Source organism: Thalia democratica, chromosome 1 (genome assembly GCF_965202585.1).
Source record: "Thalia democratica chromosome 1, ktThaDemo2.hap1.1, whole genome shotgun sequence".
NCBI classification, from domain to species: Eukaryota; Metazoa; Chordata; class Thaliacea; order Salpida; family Salpidae; genus Thalia; species Thalia democratica.
This window is the reverse complement of record NC_139165.1, coordinates 64848952-64870869: the sequence shown is the minus strand read 5'-3', so window position 1 is coordinate 64870869 and position 21918 is coordinate 64848952. Positions and strand designations below refer to the sequence as shown.

Here is a 21918-nt window from a genome sequence, read left to right as displayed (position 1 = left end):
AAAACTTTAGTTTCTTTGTTTACGTTCAATAAACTTTAAACTTTTACTTTAGAATATAATAAAATGCTAAACAAAGGAAATTTAGCATTATAATTTTGTTTGAATTTTTAATAACAGTATAAAACTTTAGAAAATAACAACAAGTAAAAATACAAATGATAAATAAAGGTATGAAATAATTAAAATGCTTTGTTAGCAAACTTATAAACCTTTTCTCACAATAAAGCTAAGGCTGTCGACTAAAAGCAACATGTATTTAGTTAAATTTATTTAGTTAATAAAAGTTTAAACCTTCAAAAGTTTTTCACTCTAGTATCTATGAAGAGCTATTAAAAGCATTTAATCAAAATAAAAGTCTAATCAGAACTTTAAATTGTGTTTTAGTGATTATGGTCTAAAAAACAAATTAGTGCTTTGAATATCAATTATGAAGTTTTGTACCTTGAGTTTTCTAAGAATAGGTAGAAAAATACTTGATAGTTTAGATATAGGTCTTTTTAGATAACTTATGTTGCATCTAAAGCAAAAATTGCCTATCTAGTAAATATTACGTATAAATTGCAGCAAAAATCAGTTAAAACAAAAATGACTTTTAAAGCACTAAATCAGTCAGGATATAACAAAAATCCATTAAAAGTTATTTGGACGTCATTGTTTCCATAAATTGCAAATCTAGCTCCTTTAGCTTGCCTTAGCCAAATAATGTCTTCCACTTGCAAGGTAAGCATTATACTCTGACTTTGCATGATTCTCCTCGGTACTGAATTCGCGTATAAAATCACCTAAAATTATTTAATTTGATAGAAGTAAACTGTTTTGTGTTTTGTAGTAAAACATTTAAAATAGTTTGGTTAACACTACAATAGCAAGTGTAACAACACAATTATCCGAATACAAAGGTAAGTATGACCATTAAGAGATGCTTTTATTAAACTACTTTTGTTTATTACTTGTTTTCAAACTGTTTGCGGTCAAGTATACGCCTATTGAATTTATTGACTATTCGAGTACACTTGATTTTCGTTTAAGCATTTTTTTTCAGAGGAATAAAATATATTAGATTTATATAATTTTCATGGTGTTTGCTGTTTTAGTTTGGTAGCTTATTGTTAATATCATTTTTACTATGATGTGTACATGGTTTCTTTGACTTTATCATTAAAAAAGTTTTTGTACTCTTAATTTCTGAAGCAAATTTTCGGATGCTACAAATAAATTCTTGTAAGTTGGACCTCTCTTCTACAATTGTTTAATTTTTTTTTAAATCAACAATTTTTTTACAAAACATAGTTTGGTCCCTTAAAATTATTTTACTTACATACAGTTTAAAGTTCATCAACAGGTTTTTATTGTCATCAAAAAGTTTTTGCTGACTGCTACAAGCCTATAGCTGTTTAACTTTACATCAATGAAAGTCAACATTCATTTAAGTTTGAATAAGTTTATTTTTCAGGTTGTGAAGATTTTGAAATGCTATATTTATATAATTAAAAGTCAAGAATAAATATTTTGTCATTTTAAGTATAATAACGTTTAGTTACTGAATAAAAAAAGTTTTAAATACATTATTTTTTCAACTTTATAAATAATCAAAAATGCGATCTTTAAAACCATATAAATCAAATAATTTAAATATGTTTTAAAAAGACTAGTATGTTTTTACAAACTAAAATTATCGTAATTTTTAAAATCAACACACGAAGACTAAAAGTAGAAAAGTTTCCGTTTTAAATCAAGAAACGTTTAATAACAACATGCTTACTTGTGGCTCACTATTCTTCATGAGTTGAACTCCTATAAACTTGTCCAGGTAAGATTGTACAGTGTAAGTGAAAAAGTAGATTCCGCCGTGTTTGCACGTAAACACTCCGCTAGTCAAATTGAATTCCCCTCCTTCGTTTACAAACAACTGCGTTGTTTTTTTTAATAAGAATATGCGTTATTTTTATATAAAAAAAGTTACTCTTCAGTGCACAAAATTTATTTTTAAATGTGTTTGTGAAATTAAAACAGTAATCAGGGTTGCCTGAAAACCTGGAAAAACCTAGAACTTGACAATTTAGGCTAAAAAACCTGGAAAAAGAAACAGGAAAAACCTGGAATTTTGAACAAAAATCACTAGGAAAACCTTGAATTTTCAACAATTTTAACATGTCCAGTAGTAAAGTTTAGATTTGACACAAAAATTCTATCATACAGATAAACAAATTTTGTCATCATCAATTTTTTATTAAAAATACATTTAAAGTAGCTTTACAGTATCTTTTCAATGTTTTTATACTATTTAAAATAGTTATTACCTTAAACTTAACTTTAAACTAAAACTAGATCCAAATATGTATACTTTAAAAAACCCGGAGAAAATATTCCAAAAACATTTGGCAACCCTGAATAGTTTTTATCTGATTTTTCTAAATAATTTCATTAATTTTTTGTTCAACTAAAAGTTTGAACAAAATCTTATAACAAGGATAGACAAGCATATAACTACTCCACTGAACAAAAAAAAAGATAACAAAGTAGTAGAGCTGAAAATAATTTATTTGGTTTTAGTTAAAGGTTAATTTTAGGAACTTACTGTCTGAATATTTTAGAGTTTTTATATAATTTTAATGAAATGCGACAGTTAAAATCGAACTAATGGTTATGACTTTAAAAACTTACTTTAAAGATTATAAACATTCAACCTTTCAAAAGTATATTTAATTGTTTTATAAAAATTAATTTTAGTGGGAAAAATGTAGGAATACTTAAATGAAATTAACTTCTAACGGGTGATGGATACCATATGGGTTAGAGATAAATCTAAAGTGTTATTTACAGGACTATTTAAAATGTTTTTATTATACCTTTGAATATTAATTGTTATGTAAATAAATTTTATGAATACTAATTTAAGTTTGAATTTCCAATATAGAACTTAAAGCTATTTCAAAGTCAAAACCTTAAAAACATCAAATTTTGAAGTCGTTCATTATAAAGCAATAAAACTAATAATTTTCGTTTACGATAAGTTCTACCATAACAAAGTTTCAACTTTAAAATGAAACAAGCTGATTCGAACATTTTGTAACTTTTAAAATACCTTGTCAAAACCAACTGATGTTGGTTTGCTATCATCTCCAATCAGAGGATTCAGTCTAGCAGCTGAGAATGCTGACTTAACAGGTTGCGGGGCAGATACGCCTGCATCTCCTTTATATCCCCTCGGTCCCATCTCACCCTGAACACCAGGTTCACCGGTGTCGCCCTTTTCTCCTTGCTCACCTTGTGGTCCAGTCGGTCCTAGCTCCCCCTTATCGCCTTTATTATTATGCATTTTGATAATTTAAAAACAATAAACAGAGATCTCTACTTCAAAGGGAGTATCAATATAATTTACTCTTTCGAAATTTTAATAAGCAAACAAAGTTTCGCTCAATGAGCTCATCAGTACTTGTATTAAAATAACATTCAAATAGGATCTATTTCTATTCTATATATAAAGATATAATATATGAAATATATTTGCAAATTTTATTTTAAAAATAATTGGTATTAAGTGTTTGGTTTGTTTTTAAAATAGCATAGTTAAGTACTTCTTTAGCTGTACAGTCTTCGTAAATTAGCGGTGGGTTTTATAATTTTTTTTAATTCTTTTAACACTAGGAAAGTAAATTTCTATACATAATAAAAATGACGTGTTTTCAATATTTATAGTGTTATGAAGTTCAAAAAACTTTTAAGCAAACTTTTTATTGATACGGCCTATTTTTTAAAGTTATAAATTTAAAAAACATATAAATTATGTTAAATTGTACTGAATTTCACCTGTTACCTTTTTCGCCTTTGAGTAGGAAATAAGCAGGAGTCGAATTTCCAGGGTAAACTTCATCGCAACAATGTGTGCATATTCTCGTATGTGATTCGATTTTCATTACAAGACATGCTATTATTATTGAAATTAAGCACACAATGTTTCTAATTGATAAAATTCCTATCATTACATCAGCGTTTGTTGGGCTAATACCTCTAACTAACCTAAGATAGTCTGTTTTTATGTAAAAATAGTTACTAAAACGTGAAAAAATCTTAAAAAACTAAGTATATTAAGTTTTTAAAAAAGGAACGTTTATCTATTTCGCTTATTAACCAATTAATCAAAGTTTTACATAAGCATTCTACATAAGTTTTTCAACTACCAAATAGTTATTTCAGGTGAACAGGTTAAGTTTTAAAGTATGTGCTGACACTTGATTATTTACTAACTTATTTTAGTTTTCTTTAATTTACAATACAGTTGTGATATCTATTATAACTAAATATTTTTATTTAAACTGACTTATTATTTAATAAAAGTGTCTTTATCTTCTTTATTATAAATAACATTACGTTGATAATTATTTTTGACAAAAAACTAAATACTTCAAAGATTAAAGTCTTATGAAAAATACACGATTAACTGATAAATGAAAGATAACACAAACATCTGCAAAAAAGTATAAACAACATAGTACTCAACAAAACTCTGTTATTTTCAGCTAACAAACACATAAACGACCATCTTTTTTCCTATTATTTCAATGGAGACAGGAAATAATTCCTTTTAATCGTTAATTTATTATAAGTTTTCGTTTCCAAAACAAAACATTTTTTTAATTTACGTAACATAAAAAATTTGATTTATTTTCCAAAGTTGAAATGTTCCCAAAAGGATGCGTCATAAGACTTTTTACTTCTATTTTACTTTCTATAAAACAAAATTTAATTTTAGCGTCTGCGTTTTAATTGTTCATAAAAGTAGCGAACAAATCAATAACATGTGATACTTTTCATATTGGTATCGATCGGTTTTTCAAGTACTTTTGATAGTAAGTATTGTACTAGAACTATTGTTTTTCCATACTGTGCTTTAAAAGACTTAATTCTAACGTCAAAGTTTTTGTATCCATAATTTATATATATTTTTTAGTTTCAAAATGTTCGCTATAAATTAATATGTTATTATTTTTCAAAAATTAAAAATAACCTTAACTTTTATACCTTAACTTTAAAAATCGGTTACAACTAAATTTAGTTTTCAATGTACAACAAAATAAAATTATCCGAAGTTTAAAGATAACTTATTAGTATTTTTTAAAATATTTAAACTTTATATGAAAAGCAATAATCTACTGATTTTTAAGTGACAAGTTTAAGATGAAATGTTATGATTTTTTTCAGATTTCTATTCATTTAGACTTTATAGTCGATGAATTAATGCGTGGAATGACTCATATGCTGTGGAGAGTCAGACAATCCTCATGTATGGCTTTTGTAGATATTTTTAGAATTGGCATCATGCTACAAGTCGATACTAAAGAAAACACTGGTAAGTTTCAAACACATGTTATGTGTATGAATCACTTTAGTTCGTGTTGTTGTTAGTCCTGGTAATAATACTTTTCTAATATTCATATTAAACCAATATTTATAAGTACAACTGTTTTTTAATGAACTGTAGTAATTGCTTAGGTCCAAAATAATTTTTTGAGTAAAGTATGTTTAACTAAAGCGTATTGATAATGAGAGCAGTAAAACTTTGTATATAACCTTGTTTTAAAACTTATTAGGAAGAATTGCTTCAATAAAAGGAAATCCTATACTAGACAACTTGCCACTTATTTGGTCTACTGCATTTAAAGTTCAAGACGATATGAAAGAAAGTGTACGAGAAAGCGCTCATAAGCTATGTCGTGCTCTTGAAAAGGTAACATTTTTGAAAACTATATTAAATAGTTAATATTACTAGTTTAGCTATAAGTAATCAAAATCATGAAAATTCACTTTGTCTTTTATAAGTTTGTTTTATGTATTTTTTACCTAGCTATATAATTATTTTTACAACTGAACAAGTTCAAAGTAGTTTTCATAATAAAAAAATCGACATTTAAAACTTAAAATTGTTTCTTTAAGAAATGTGCAAACTAAAAACGGGAAAAATTTATTAAAATTTGTTATTTTCTTTAAGTTATAAAGCAGTGTTTGTCAAATTAGCATTGTTCACCTAATTACACATAAGATCACTAAATTATGAGTTTTTTTGTTTTGAAGAAAAGTCAAGTTAATTTTTGAGATTTGAAATTTCTGAAACACAAAAAGTTTTTCAAGTGTTTAAGGAGTAAAAAATACAGTACTTGATATTAAAGAGTATTTTTAAAAGTAGAGGTTTTTAATAAATTTTTGAATAAATAAATTTAAATAAAAAAAAATAAATCCTTCTATACTTTTCTCCAGAAAAAAAAAGCTTACGGATTCAAAGTTTATTTATTTTTTTATTTTGTATTCTCTAATAATTAACTTTCATTTATAATTAACTTTCATTTATAATTAACTTTTCAAAAAAAGATCTGTTACACGCCTTCCTGATGGCTTTAATATAGAAAAAACATTAATTTATTCCTAAGTTAAGTGACAAAAACTAAAAACTAAAATAAGAATGTAAAATTTAAAAAATATTATTTTTCTAGAATTTTTAGTTTTTGTTACTAATATTTTTTTGTTAAATTATTATTTAAAATAATTTTAAATTAATTATCTTTTTTATCATATTATATGATTTCTATTATTTTTGAAATATTTTATTTTTTTAAATATAAATATGAACAATATGTAAGTATTGTCAAAAACTTTTATTTATTTCTAAACAGTTGTTTTTGAAACTGGTTGATCCAAAGCAGTCATCAAAAATAAACGAAGAAGTGTTAACAAAAGTCATAGACGTTTTATTAAATGAAGGAATGCTAAGTAAAGTTCAAGAAACTAGAGCCGTTAGGTATTATTGTGGCATTTTGATATTTTAATTTTGTTTAAATTCTTTTCTTTTTTCATTTTTAGGCTTTTTGACTATTTCTTAAACTATGTGTAAAAATATGTAAAAATAAAAGATTATATATATACGACTTATATTTGATTTCCTTGAAAATTAAAAACCTCTAGACAAAATAAGAAAGTTGTTAGTATTTTTCACATGCAGTATGAAAACGTTGGTGGAAGTTAGCAAAGTTTCTGGAGAACTTATCAGACCTTGCATTAGTGCACTTGTTATATCTTTGCTTGAAGTTTTAAGCGATACCGAGCCTCCTGTTAGTTACATACTCACTAGTGATAATTTTATAAAACTTTATTTATTACACACTTACACACTTTTGAATGGTACTAGGTACTAGTTACTAGTTACTACTTAATCAGTTGGTAATTTTTATACTTTAATAAAAGTATTTGTAGCAAGATAAATTATGAAAAAACAGTCTAAATGTTTAAAAGAAAGCACTAGTTTTTCAAGCTATATTTCTCGGTGTGTTTAAGAAGGTGTAACCTTTGTTAGTATATTTTTACATAAACAAAATATACTAACTAATAACTAACTTAACAACTGTTTATTTACAAACAAATTTGAGTTCTAAATAGATGTTTGAGTCAAGCTCATTAAAATTGTTTCAAAATTTTAAAATAGGTTTCATTTAGTAGGCATATTTTGTAAGTTAAAGAGTAAAGTACATAAATTTTTCTAGACTTTGTAAGTTAACTTTTTGTCTAATAAGTTTGCGTTAAATATTTAACATTCTAGTAATAAACTTAAAGTCTAACCTTGAAAATTTCTCTTTAAACCTTTTTTGTGAAAGTTTTATAAATGTTAAGCTTTTCTTTTAGGTGATATTTTAAGCGGTTATTTAGCCGTAATAAATTGAGTAATTGCAATATAGTTTATTTTTTTACTGTTATTGGTTTAAAATTATGTTAAATATTACTTACTTTGAGATTGAAAAAAATAGAGAAAATGTTTTTAATTTATACTACAGGAAATAAACTACTTCAGAAACCGTAGCGAACAGTGCACACAAGATAAACTTGATCGGATAAGGTACTTTTTGTATAAGCATAGAGGTTTCTGTATATTTTAGTTCTAATAAACACTTCTATTAGTTTGAGATGATAGTTTAACATAAATTATGCGCCAAATCATGTTTTGTGTAAATTAGATTGGAATTCGTCAAATCAACTCCGATGATGGAGACAGCAATAAGGTGCGTGAAGTTTTACGACGAGCAAGTTCTTAACGAGCTCATACCACAAGTTGTAGAGCTGACAAAACGGGGAGTTGGCGTACCTACCAAGGTTTGATTTGTTTTTGATACTTCAGTTTCTTTTATGTAAAAGTTGTTGCATTTTGTTTAAGTACGAATCAATATAAGTTTGGTTATTCAAATATTATTTTATACAGTTTTAAATTTTTTAGTCGATGGTGTGTTTGACAAAAAAAAGTTGTTATTAGTAATTATTTATTTGATGTTAATAAACAGGGCGGATGTGCTTATTTCACAACTCAGCTGGTTTCTATTTGCGGTCAAGATCTATCACCTTTTGCTGCGAAACTCATTAGAGTGTTTGTATCTGGTAATTTTATTAAAATTATTTTGTACATTAAAAAACTATAAATAAAAATAACTTGTGAGTTATTTTTAAATCTTTTTTATCAAGAATACAATCGGGAAAGTTTATGGTTAATAAAAAGCGTCTTCAATTTCAACAAGCAGCGTAAGGCTAGGGAAATATTTCTTTAAAGTTTTAATAAAAACAAAAACCTCTCACTTATAGCATGTAGTGATTATCGAAATATAATTAAGTTGTTAAAATTAATTTTTTAAATTCTATATGCATTATTGATTTAACCCTTACTTTTATTATTTTTCAGACTGAGTGAAAACATATTTATGTAAAAATTTAACAAGAATTAAAAAAAACTTTTTAAGTTATAACACGTTGATAGATTGAAAGTATTTAAATACATTTTATATCAAAAGTTTAAATTGTTTTTTCTTTAAACGACTTGCATCATAATATATCGGGTAGCGTAAAGCAGTATTTACCGTAGTATTCACAATTGTGTGAATAAATTTAATGTCCACAGAAGTTTTGATGTTAAGTAAAAATGAAAAAAAGTAAGCTGTAATGTACTTTAATTTGTAAAAAAACTACTTTTTTAGAATTTTTAACAAGTTTAAATATATATTTTTCATACAAAAAACTAATGTAACCTTATAAATTTCTTTTAAATAATAAATAATAATCCTGGGATTTTTCTTGTTTACAAAACTTTTTATACATCGTTTTTAACAATTTAAAAATAGTATTATAGAACTAATGTAATTTATGTTTTTCTTTAAATTTTTTATCAGAAATTTTTAATACAATATACCGATAAAAGTCAAAAACGTTTAAAGGTTGTAAAAGAGGTACCAATTGTTTCTTATCTGATGATTTATGTTTATTATATTAACTCCTAATTGATAAGAATAGCTAACGTTTTATTAATTTACATACTACTTTTTAAAATATTTAACATTCTGAAGGCTAGTTCTCTTCTTAAATTTATAAGTTCTGAAGGCTAGTTCATAAAAACTTCAAAAAAATTTGATAAAAGTTAAAATCTTTAGGATAAATTTATAAATAAATACTATTCATAAGCAGTTTTTAAGCTACATTTTTTCTAAGTATGAAATAGCTCTTTAGTAATTTTTTAAACATAGTTTTAAACCAAAAGCTTCTTTATACAATAACTTGATTCGATGGTGGGAAACAAACTTTAATATAATGTATTGAAAACAATCACAAATTAGTTCTACCTGTTTTACTAGTTATATAGATATAAATTTACTTTGAGAACTTAAATTAAACATAAATGAATTTACTAAGTTTTGTTTGCTACATTATTTTTTGCATATTCTATTACTCATATAAAAAATGCTTTAAAGACCTTGTTTTTGATATTATAACAAAAAACGGGTAGGATTTTTTGGTTCAGTTTTTCCCCCAGAAAAAAAAAGTTTGTTTACAAAACTGAAAAAATTATAATATTAAATAATTACAGTAATGGTATTTTATATCCTACCCCTAGCCTACAACACTCAATCTAAATACTTACTCCTAGCCTAACTTACCTAAAACGGTAGAATATAGTACTCTAAAAAATAGTTAAAACTAGTTGCAAATAAACTAAACAGTTGTAAAAAAATCATTAACTAATAAACTTTACTTTAAGCTTTAGCGATGGTTTTGTTAGACGTAAATGATACTTATTTGTCATAGTATTTAAAAAATTTTTTATGAATGTTAGTTTTTGCAAGAAGTAAGTGCTTTTTGATTTAATTTTAATTTTTTGAAATCATTGTAGTTTAACTTAATTTGTTAGTTAAAGTTTAACCTTAAACTAAATTTAAAGATTTAATTTTTATCTAAAAAAATACTTATAAATTTTACAATTTAAAGGTTTGAAAGACAAATCTCTTGCAATAAGAAAAACAAATGCTTCAACCGTTGGAACTTTGTTTAAAATTGCTAAAAACTCAACTATCGAGAAAAATATAGAAAAATTTAAGGATTGGTATCTAAATGTTGAAGGTAAAAACTAATTATTAAGATATGATTTAATAATCATAAGTAATAGACAAAAACAATTATGATTGCATTTAATATGCCTATTTGTATAAATATTTTACTAAATTTTTAACTGTTAAATTAATTACTATACCAAAACTTTTTTTTGGTTATAGCAATTTTCATTTTAGTCGGATTTAATTAAACTATATTTGTACAAGTAAAAACTGTTATTATTAAAGTATTAGTAGTAAATCGTATAATTTTGTTTTAGCGGACTGAGTAAATTTATTGAAAAAAAAAAACATATAGTTATGAAGATTATAAAACTATATTCTTGTAAAAAGTTGTACTTATTTATTTAAATCTGGCTACGAATAAGGTTATTGTATTACTATATTTTATTATTAACATTCTTAAAGTCTGTGTAACTCAGCTTAATTTTAAACTTGTTGATGCAGAAGACGGATCTCGCCACTCATCTGCATCAGCTATATACGCCATCGCAAGACACGCTCCTGATGTCACTAGCAAGTTCTTAGAAAAGGTGCTTCCCCTCGCTTACTACGCAATGCACGAGCAACAGGATGCTAAAATACAAGATGCCACCAGTACCAAGTGATTACACTCTATTTTATCATAACAAAGTATCTACAAGGATACTTTAATAAAGTTTCTTACACTTAATTAGTTTCTTTAAACTACTTTTTGAATTAGTATAACAAGACTTAAATGTGTCTCGATATTTATATATAGATTTTGCTTTAAATTAGTAAAGTGGCAATTTTATAAAGCAGTATTATGAACTAATTTAAGTATTTAACAATAGCGCATCTTTGTTTGATATAATTGTTATCTTATATAATTATTGTTAAATATTGTTCATGTGTTTTTTTAATTTTTACATGAAAATGTTTCCATGAGTTTTTACTATATCTTTGTTGCTCTGAATTTAAAAAATATGGTTTTAAAATTAAAGTGACGTAAACACTCTTTCACTTAAAATCGATTATGACTAAAACAATAACTTAGTATATTTTTAAAGGTATATTGACTGTTATAGAGGTAACTAAGGCATCTTTGCAACAAGTTTTAGACCTCAAAATAATTGTGCTTAATAAAAACTGAGCGTAAATGAATTTATTAAACTTCAATTTTAGAAAATAGCATTGATCACTTTAAAATTGATAAAGAGTTTAGTTTATTTATTTTAATCTTATTTATATAAGACATTGCAAAACTTTTTTAAATTTAAAAGTTTATGATATACATATGTATAAGTACCACAGATGTTTTTGTGTTAAAACTTCATTCCGACTAATAGCGTTTCACTGTTCTCAAATTAATTTAAGAACAGATCCACGGAATCTCAAGAAAACTCTATTCTTAGAGCTTTTTTGAGACTCCGTAGATCTGTTCTTAAGTTTATTTGAGAGCAGTGAAACGCCGTTAGTCGGAATAAAGTTTTGACACAAAAACATCTGTGGTATATATTCCAATAAGCTTAGCTTATAAGGATCTCTAGGATTTAATGCCTTTTAACATTACATCTTATATATATAAATATATAAATACTTAAGGCCCAGTTTGATTATATTGAAAACAATTTATAAATAATAAACTAGAGTTAAATACCAAAGTAACTGAGTACGAATATTAAAAACATTTTCCTTAAAGTTAATATCTATTAGTTTAAACTCCGTAATTTAAACAATGTTCACATAAGTTTGAATTACAAAATGTTTACCAAACTATTCACAGAAGCAGTGTTGAATTACATTTAATTGTACCAAGGTTTTTAAAGGTTTTAATTGATGTAAATGTACTACTTGTTTAGTAGAAATGATAAGATTTAGTTTATTACATCAAACTTTTTAAGGATGATTATTATCTTGTCTCAAACTAGTTGTTGTATTTTTTTAGAGATGATAAAAAAAATTTAAGACTGGCTAAGCTTATTTTTTACATCTGAAAAATGCATGAAATTGTTATACATACCAATTTATGTAGTACGTAGTTGTATCAACAATGTTTTCCTCTGTTGAACTTATATATTAATAATAATTGAGTATTTTTGTGTAGATTAACAAATAGAATTATCTTTTAATTAAAAGTAAATAACATTACTGAAATGTAATACTTACGACTAAACTTAGTTTTAATCATACTGGTAAAATATGGAATAATTTTGTGCGTATATTTTTAATAAAAAAAAATTTATTGGTTTTAAAGGTATAATTCAAGTTAAAAAAAAACTATTTATTATAGGAATAACTTATTTAAATTTATTTATAATTATATTTTGATTTTTCTTAAGTACTCTTTTTAATTTTAGGAGGTTTGTAAACTTATATATAAAAAGTTGGTTTAATTTTATTAGATGCTAATAATTGAATTTATCATTTCGATCTAAACTGTAAATATGAGTTTTTAATAAAAATAATGATTTATTTATAATTAAGTTTTAAATGTTATATAAATAAACCTATTTTGTTGTTTTACTTGTTTTTTAGTTGGAACTCTTAAAAAGTGCTAATTAAAAGACAAATAAAATGTAATTTTTTTTTTTGAAATGTTACTGGTACAAATGAAATATAGGTATTATTATTAAAACTAAGTACTAATAGACATAAAATTTATAGTATTAGTAAGTTTAAATGAAGTCTTACAATTAAGTATTTGTTAAAAATAAATTTAAATTTAAATAAACATAATTGTTTATGATGAACGTTTGGTTTTGTTAGTTTAAATGAACAGTTATGATAATATTTATTAAATGTATAATCACCAGTTTTATAAGGTTATTTTTTGTAGTAATTTTATAACATTTTCATGAGCTCAATTAGCGTTGAAATCAAAACGGATTATTAAAAAATAAAGTAGCTAATTTGTTGGCGCATATACATGTTTAGTTTAAAGATAAGTTTATAATATATTAAGATAGTATCTATAGCATTAGACAGGGCCAAATTATATTTGTACATAATATTTTTATAAAACTAGTTTTCCACTCAAACCTTGCCCATCATTTAGAAATGATTTATTTCCTAAAAACATGTTTGTCTTAAAGCTAATAGTAAGTAAACTTTTGATTTTAAGAAGTTACCATTGCTTGTTAAATATGCTTCAAGTTTTCGCGAATGTATAGAAGATAATGTCTTTTTAAAGTATACATCTGTTAATAGTTGTTTTTCATGTAGGTATAGTATTAATTTCTGCAATTACCGTTTGTCAAAACTGTCGATTGATAACACAAGAAACAGTAACATAATATATAGTTTCAAACAAATTCTTAATATTAAAAGTATACTTACAAGTAATACTTTTTATTAATCCTACTTCTGCATACTTTTTTATGATGCGAATTCGGTACTCATGTCTACAAATTTTTTTTAGGAACCAATTTTACTAATTCTTATCAAAAACTTTTATAGCTTAGTAATTGAGGTTTTATATTTAGTAGAAAAAACATAATGAACACTATTTAAGTTAATATTCTTATTCCTCGCATGACCTGAACAATTTATAATTTGAAAATATTTATGTTTGCGTATTCTACAGAGGTGATGATCAAAGTTTCGAAATGACTTCAAAGCAAATGTTTCAGGCTGTTTGGACTGAATTCACACCTGGTAAGTGTTTTTGTGTGTTTCTTTTGATTTTTTGTATCTTAATTATTGTTTGGATTTAGAAAAAATTAAACTTTAGTGTTATTAAAGTTTTTTCTAAAATAAATAGTTAGTGAAATACAACACATATATATATATATCTACGTATTTTTGCAGTACTTACACTAAAAAGTCTTAAAAATATTATTATTATTTAAAACCAAACTATAACTATTAATCAAAAAATATAACATTTCATTCTGCTGATGTATTGAATCATTTTCTTTCTTTTTATTTCAAACAGGCACGGAAACGGCTGTAAAATTGTATTTAGAAGAAATAGTCAACCTTTCATCTCACTCGCTTCAATCACAAAATTGGCAATTGAAGGGCCAGGCAGCCCAGACAATGTCTTCCATAGCGCGGCATCACTCTTCTAAAACAATTTCGCTAAACAGCTTAAAAAAATTGGTTGAAGTATGTCTTTTGTATATGATAGCCCGCAAAAAGTTTTCAGTAGTTTTCTATTTTTCAACTTACCTATTTTATTTTTAGTTTATTAGTTTTTTTTTTCTCGTAGAGTTTATTTTTATGACAGCTTTAAGAATTTTCAAAAACATTTAGGTTGTATTATTTATAACAAATAGTAACTTTATTGGTTAATAAAGTAAACTGTAAACAATATTATAAGTTTTGAAGACGACTTGTTAATTAACTAATTAAGCGAAATTATCTAACATTAGTTTTGATTGAATATTTAGTTTAAACACCTTAAATTAAATAGCCTTAAACAGTCAATAATGTTTGTTATTATTTATTAAATATATTTTTTATAGTAGTGGTTTGTTAAAATCTAATAATGTACGTTTATTTTAAAAGTATAAATATTGATACAAAACAATTTTGCTTTGTGTTTTCTAACTTTTCCTAAAATACGATAACATTTTTACACTAACTTAAACTTTCATACTATTTAGTAATATTTTATGATTAAGGCTCTATTAATTGGATTGAAAGGAAGGTATTGGGTTGGTAAGAACAACTTACTTATAGCATTGAAGGATCTTTTGAAACATCATCATTCTGATTTCGACAACGACCAAGCAGAAAAAGTCTGTTTTATATTGATGTTGTACAAAGTGGTTTAGTGTTCTAATGTTTTTTGTATTTAAGTTTTGAATGCATTTTTATAGATTTTAAACTATCTGAGTTTTCAGAAACACTTTAAAAGTATCAAAATAAATGAATAAAGTTAGAAATAGCAGCCGTTCTAGAAAAATTATAATTAAAAAGGTTTGAGTTTCTCTGGTTATGGATAGTTTGTAAATATTGTAATTTCATAATCGTTATTCAAGTTTCTACTCTCACATTTCTTCTAATCTAGGTCATTGAACTTAATATCTAAAGATGTTGTTATAAAGCCTAATGTTAAAAAAATAACACTATTATACTAATTTTTTATCTGAATTTATATGTAAAATTTCAAATTGCAAAAAAAAACTATTTAGTTGTTTCAAATAAAACAAGTTTGTTGATAACTCGTTTGTTTAATTTTGGTTAATCTAATATATAGTAAAAAAAAATCTTTTGTACTATAAAGTAAAGTTACCTAATTGTGTGTAATATAGTAGAGTTCAAAAAAATGTGCATTGAAATTTCTATGACAATGTAAAGTTGTTGTTTGTTTATAAATGTATGTTTCAAGTTTTATTAGTTTAAGTAAAACTGTAAAGTACTAATGAAGGAGCTATGCATTTGTATTGATAAAGACTTGTTAACAAAACTTGTATATGTAGTAATTGCACCGCTTTTCAATGAAATGTTCAATAAAGAAGTAGTAGAGCAGCAACTTAATATTACAAAATACGTACAAATTTATCATTAATCTTCAAGTATTGTGGTAATCACGTGATAAAATTTAAGCCAATGGCGAAACAAAAAGCTTAAATTTTTTGACCTCAATGGCTAAAACTGTAAGGGTTGTTTCAAGTTCCCTTATACAACAGCAAGTTTCACGTAGTAAACTTGATACATAACAATGCATTTGACATCATTTATATATTTGCTGCACACAAGATTTCTCTTGTACTTACTGAATATTTCCATAAATAACTGCCAGCCTTGTTGCATAAGAAAATTTATAGTCTGGCAGAAACTACAAGTAACCTCTACGACGATAAACTAGCTAATAATTAAGCTTGAGTGTAAGCAACACAAACAATGTCTTTGCACTACTACGAAAATCAGCAGCTTATAACATCATAATTAAACTTTTTAATTTAGTTATTAAAAAAAATATACAAAAAGTTAGTTCACAACAACTAAACATTAGAAGATTTTTTGGAAATTTTGTATGTAAAGTTTGATTTATAGTTACAAAAACTTTATCATGTGAAACACTTTAAACTACTTTGATCGTTTTATCTGAGTCATAGCAAAGGATAATATTTTGTTTTCTTTTTTATACGCGCATTCTATTACGTTTATGACTTAGGGCAAAACTTCAATTCGCTGTAGTAAGCACTACGTATTACTACAAAAAGGAAGTTGCGACCTTTGAGGTGCATTTATCTAAATTTTTTCTCCCCTTTACTCTTTTTCTCACAACAATGAGGCTCCATTAGTTTTAAGTAGTTTACTTGTGGCTTGAAATTTTTAAATTTCGAACCAAATATATCAGCGATATAGAAAATGTATCTTTAATTCTAAAACGCTTTTGCTTGGCAAATTTAACAACTTAATTTGTAAGCTCACCTAATGAAGCGTAAACTAAAGTTTTTATTTTCAAACGCTTTAATTGCAAATCTTAGTTTTGTGTGTGCACTAACGTTTTCACAATTTTAGGTGCTGAACTCGCTTTTAAACGAAGCAGTAAGGTCGAATAAAGCAACTTACAAGTGTGAAGCGATCGCTTGTTACGGACTGTCTTCAGTCTACTTGAAGATTGACAACTTTAATGAATTCTGGACAGTAGCTGCCCCATTTATTAAACCTGTGAGTTGTGCATATGTTTTATTTGAAAAAAATAACTTGGTATTTTCTGTGGATATGAAACTATTTTTTCAAGTAGCTGTTTTCATCAAAGTGTATTTAACAATTGTACATATTTTAATTTTTATTTTGTTACATAATAGTTTTAACCCTCCAGAAAGCCAATGAAGACAGCGACGACGAAAAAAGTGGCAAGAAACAAAAAGCAGAGGAGGAACTGAGTAGAAAAACGATGGAAAGTTGCGATGAACAGTGGAAGGTGGCATCAGCACAAACCTTGTGTGAGTTTGCAATGTGACGCATTACTATTCAGTTAAGTCATTCTCTCTCTGTTTTCTCTCTTTTTACAAGCCGTTTCCCGCCAATTTCAACAAAAATTTCATTCTTAATTTTTTTTTCTGAAAACGAAGTTATAGTAAAAAAAATATATGTAATAAGGGAAAATCATTGAGCGGTTTAACAGCTAAGCCTGAAATAATTGTGTCTGTTTATCTATTTAGTCAACCGTGAAGTACATTAAATTACGTATGGGAGAAAATTAACGGAAAAAAACAAAAATTTGCAATCAATTAAGATCAAAGCTAAAATTTTAATAACTTTGGTTTACTTTTGTTTCAGCTGAACAAAGTAAACCGTACGCAAATTTGATCATTGAACTTTACACGAGAGTTTCGTACCAGACTAGAATTGCTTGTCTTACTTCAATCGACAAGTTAGTTCTGACAATAGGCGAAAATTTGAAAAACTTTGACAAAACACAACTATCAAACGTCAGCTCAATACCCGAAGCCCTAAAAGAATTCTTGATGCAATGTATAGGTTTGTGTGGAAATAATTGCGGACTTTGTCCCTTTTAGTGTATTTAGTCGGCCGCAAATAAACTGTTGATTTTTGCAGGCGATGTGAAATTTTCGCTGATTCGTCAGAAGTCATCCGCTGTCGTTGCAAAACTTTGCCAACTATCTGACGGTTACTTTTTTACAAAATATCTAAACATTAATCAATTTTCTATAAAGTTATTTTTTTTAATAATTTTCAATGTGTTTGTTATTTACTGATTGCTAAAACGCACGGTTATGTAAAAAATAATGTGGTGTTTGAGAAATGATTTTATATATAGCCTTTAAAATTGAAAAAAATATTTAAGTAAACTTTAAGGAATAAAAACAGTCTTATTTCTTAATGTTAGAATTTAATTTAATGAATACACTTTACTTCAATACCACACTTCATTTTTAAAATTAAACTGCCTTTTGTTAAAAATACTTAAGTACATAGAAAAATAATAACTCACTTACAGATGGCGTGAACTTTTTCTCAGTCGATAGCATTGAAGTTTTAAGTCGACATTTGTCAAATCAAATTTCAATTTGTAAGGAATTGAATTCGTCTTTAGAAAATACAGAAGCTTTAAAAAGCATGGAAACAGCATTTAATAATTTACAAAATATTTAAAAAATTGACTGATCTGTTTTCATCGCTCTTTTTTTTATAATATTTATTTCTAAATGACTTTTATTTATTTTATAGAAAATTGCTACAAACTTGAGTATACTTTTGAGTTGATAAATATATTTTAAACTTTTAGAATGCGTTCTTTTACAAAAACAAACATCTTTTAACAGTTCATTCGACTGTGTTATTTATATTTGTTCTACGTAACAAATGTATCTGCTAAATAACTTTAGTTTAAAGCTGAAGAAACATACTACGGTGTTTTATTTAAAAACTACTAAAACTAGTTTGTATTTAATTTTTGTTAGAAGATTTTACAAAGAAATAAATTTTATTTTATAAAAATTCATATTTTTGAGTTTTTTTTTATCGTATATTTTACTTTTAATATAAGTTTAAGCTGAAAGTTTTTGCTAATTTAATCTATAAATATTTTTTTAAGCTTATCATTTAGAAAAACTTTTAATATAAAATAGTTTTTAGATAATCAGATTAGTTTACTAAAAACTCTAAAATTTTTATCTTTATCTGATTAAAATAGATAATTTAATATAATACTTCTGTTTTGGGCTTTGTAAATAATACATAAAAAATTATCTTATAGTAGAGGTTGAAATTTAAGTTTAGAAAAAAAACTACAGATCGAAAAAATAAGATATTTATGATACAAAACTAATTCAAACAGCTAATATTTTATTATTAGTAAACTAAAATTTTAACAAGCTTTTTAAACAACTTTTTACCTTGTATTATAAAATGATAAGTTTTATATTAAGTTACTTGTAAATACCTTAATGTTAGATTTTTAATGACAAATACATTTGTTTTATGTTTCAAAGATTGACATGCAAAACCATAAAATGTTAGCATTAAAAAAATTATACGTCTAAACTACTTAACCTTCCTTGGGGTTATTATTAGTTTTTGCTACAAAATTCTAAAAAGTTACCATTCTTAAAATGTATAAAACATAAATCTAGTTATACTGTACTATAAAAAATAAAAATGACTTGTTGAAGATATATTTTTACAAGTTTTTAATTTTTTTTTAGTAATCACAAAATAAAATTTTGGTAAGTGAAATCTTTAGATTGTATAAAAGTCAGTCTAAATTTAAAATATTTTTTGTTTTAAAGTGAAACATATTGTTTAAAACACCTTGAAAACATCTTTGGATAATAAGCATTATTAGCTACTTAGTAGTAATAGAAAAAAATATATAGAAACTAAAAAAACCTACTTTTTGTTTAAAACAAAAGCTAAAAACGTATTTGTTTGAAAAGAAGTCTTAAAGCTTAATTTCTTATTTGTAACTTTAAAACGATTAATTATATTTAAATTCTACATGCGAGTAAAACCTAATTTTCAACTTCGGATTGAACAACTTTAATTTCAAAAACATATTTAAACATAGAATGCAATAATTAGTTTTTTAAGTTAGTAATTTGAATCTTGTTTATACTAGCAAAATTATTTTTAAATTAATATTTTTTATACCAATATTAGTTGTATCTTGTTATAACTTGTTAAATAGGAGAGAATAAAATATTAACAATTTTAAACAGTAAGTACATCGTTTAAAACACGTTTTAATTAAAAAAGTAGTTTTACTGATTTAAATAACTAGGTAAAACAATTATATTTTGATAGTTAACAATTATACCTTGTTAAAACTAACTTTAAGATCAAAAATATTTCTAAAGTGTCATTATTATTGTTTATTGAACGAAAAAAAAGCGCTCAAAAATTCTGGTTCAAGAACCTGGTGGATGAAAAACCTTTCGGTTATCGAGTCATACACTACTGATGCAGTTTAATGTCATGTCAAGGACAGTCGTTGTCTTTTAAGCTTAGATATTTTAGTTTTTTGCATACAAAATTATGTTTATAAAATTTAGTAGTTGAACTGTTTTATTTAATTAGAACATGTAATTATTATTTTTTTATTAAGTAAACTACTTAAGAAAATATTTATGTCGTTCAATAGTTTTGAAATTAGAAATATTTGGTGTAAAATACAATGATATTAAATTTTATTTTCTAAGGACTTTAATTTTAGTTTAATTAGAGTTTTTAAGTTAACTATAGTACAATAAAAACGTATAATTAGCTCTTAGATTTATTTAATTATCTTTTAGATATAACGAAGAGCCTAATTTAAAATTACTGTGGCAAAAATTGTACAAGTATATCTTTAATGCTGAAATAAAACAGTTTCAATCATTTAAATAAAAAACGATTACTTTACTACTTTTTTTAGAATTTGATTGTAATAAATCAAAATAAAATGCAATAAATTTTAAATGCGCTATTGTTTGTGTTGTTATATGCATAACTATTTTAATATTGAAGTAAATGTTATTCGAAGTAGCTGGGTTTAAAAAAATCTGTATTTGCATTTTGAATAAGTTAATTGTTTGTGATTTTGTTAAGGAAATATTATATTAGTAGTATTTACTTTAGAAAATTAAAATTAACTCAATAAATATACGTGGAGTTTTGTACACATTTCACTTTTAAGATCTGTTTTGTCACTTTATTCGTTTTCTATAAAGTTTGCATTTTCGTAAGCATTATATTTACTAATTTTATGTCAATTGAAAACCATTAGAAAACAATAGTTTTTTGTTAATTAAAAATTAATTAAAATATAGTCAGTTATAAAATCTATTGAAAATTATAAATAAGATTGTTACTGATAAAACTGTAAAAATTAATACTTATAAGATAAAAACTTTTATGAATCCAAATAAATTTTTGTCAAGTTTTTAACTTTGGTTACTTGTTTTAGGCTTATAAATAACTTAATTTAATTGTAGGAGAATGTAGGAGCTCTTCACCATCGTTGTTTCCTTTTTAGAGTAATTTGCCTTTTTTCTTCAATTTTTGAGAGAGTAGTTTAATAATATAACGAACACCTACCGTAAGCCTTAGGCACATTTTAGAAAGAACTTTTTTACAACATTAGTTAGTTTAGTTAGTGATATTTTTTTAAACTTTTGTGATTTTTTGTTAATTTAAAACTAGTTTTTTGTTGCTTTGAAGCATAGAATTAGCTGAATATTTATAACGCTTATATTTGATTTACAAGTAAGTTACTTTTAAAAAATATACCATTTTGTTAGTAATATTTCCTTGTAAGTATTTAACTTGCATATTGAATTATTAAACAATAATTAAAAAATTACTAAAACTAGTTAAAACTTCTTTGGTATATTTTTAAAAAGTACAACAATAATTACTTTATGTTTTAGAAACAATTTAGAAACACTTTGAAGTGCCTAGTCGTGGGATTATTTGTGTAGGAAGCTCAAACCATTTACTTTAGCTCCACCAAACGACTGAATTATACTTAATTTAAAACCAATTTTAAATGACTAATTTATCTAAAAATTTTAAACAGACTTTTTTAGGACAAAAATAAATTTATCAGTTACTGATTTACATGAGACTTTTATATAAACTATTT

At 24.9% G+C, this 21918-nt stretch overlaps 2 protein-coding genes across 3 annotated transcripts in view; one reads left to right on the top strand and one right to left on the bottom strand.

Annotated features, from left to right (window-relative positions):
* LOC145839258 (proteasome adapter and scaffold protein ECM29-like) overlaps positions 1–18788 on the top strand; it is a 45201-nt gene extending 26413 nt beyond the window's left edge. For both annotated transcript variants that reach the window (XM_082946946.1, XM_082946890.1), the window contains exons 27-43: positions 5203–5350; positions 5592–5728; positions 6669–6793; positions 6995–7103; positions 7821–7882; positions 8001–8136; positions 8322–8415; positions 10288–10419; positions 10857–11013; positions 13957–14027; positions 14308–14480; positions 14999–15115; positions 16848–16997; positions 17152–17275; positions 17613–17813; positions 17892–17963; positions 18295–18788. In XM_082946946.1, the coding sequence (XP_082803072.1) occupies positions 5203–5350; positions 5592–5728; positions 6669–6793; positions 6995–7103; positions 7821–7882; positions 8001–8136; positions 8322–8415; positions 10288–10419; positions 10857–11013; positions 13957–14027; positions 14308–14480; positions 14999–15115; positions 16848–16997; positions 17152–17275; positions 17613–17813; positions 17892–17963; positions 18295–18449 (2163 nt within the window). In that variant the 3' untranslated portion in view covers positions 18450–18788. The remainder of the gene's footprint in view (positions 1–5202; positions 5351–5591; positions 5729–6668; positions 6794–6994; positions 7104–7820; positions 7883–8000; positions 8137–8321; positions 8416–10287; positions 10420–10856; positions 11014–13956; positions 14028–14307; positions 14481–14998; positions 15116–16847; positions 16998–17151; positions 17276–17612; positions 17814–17891; positions 17964–18294) is intronic.
* LOC145832225 (complement C1q tumor necrosis factor-related protein 4-like) lies at positions 100–4050 on the bottom strand. Its single transcript, XM_082939549.1, has 4 exons — positions 3818–4050; positions 3086–3303; positions 1763–1909; positions 100–782 (listed from the first exon to the last, which is right to left on the bottom strand). Exons 1-4 carry the CDS (start codon positions 3981–3983, stop codon positions 606–608), a joined length of 708 nt encoding a protein of 235 aa, XP_082795675.1. The 5' UTR covers positions 3984–4050; the 3' UTR covers positions 100–605.
* Positions 18789–21918: the final 3130 nt, after the last annotated feature.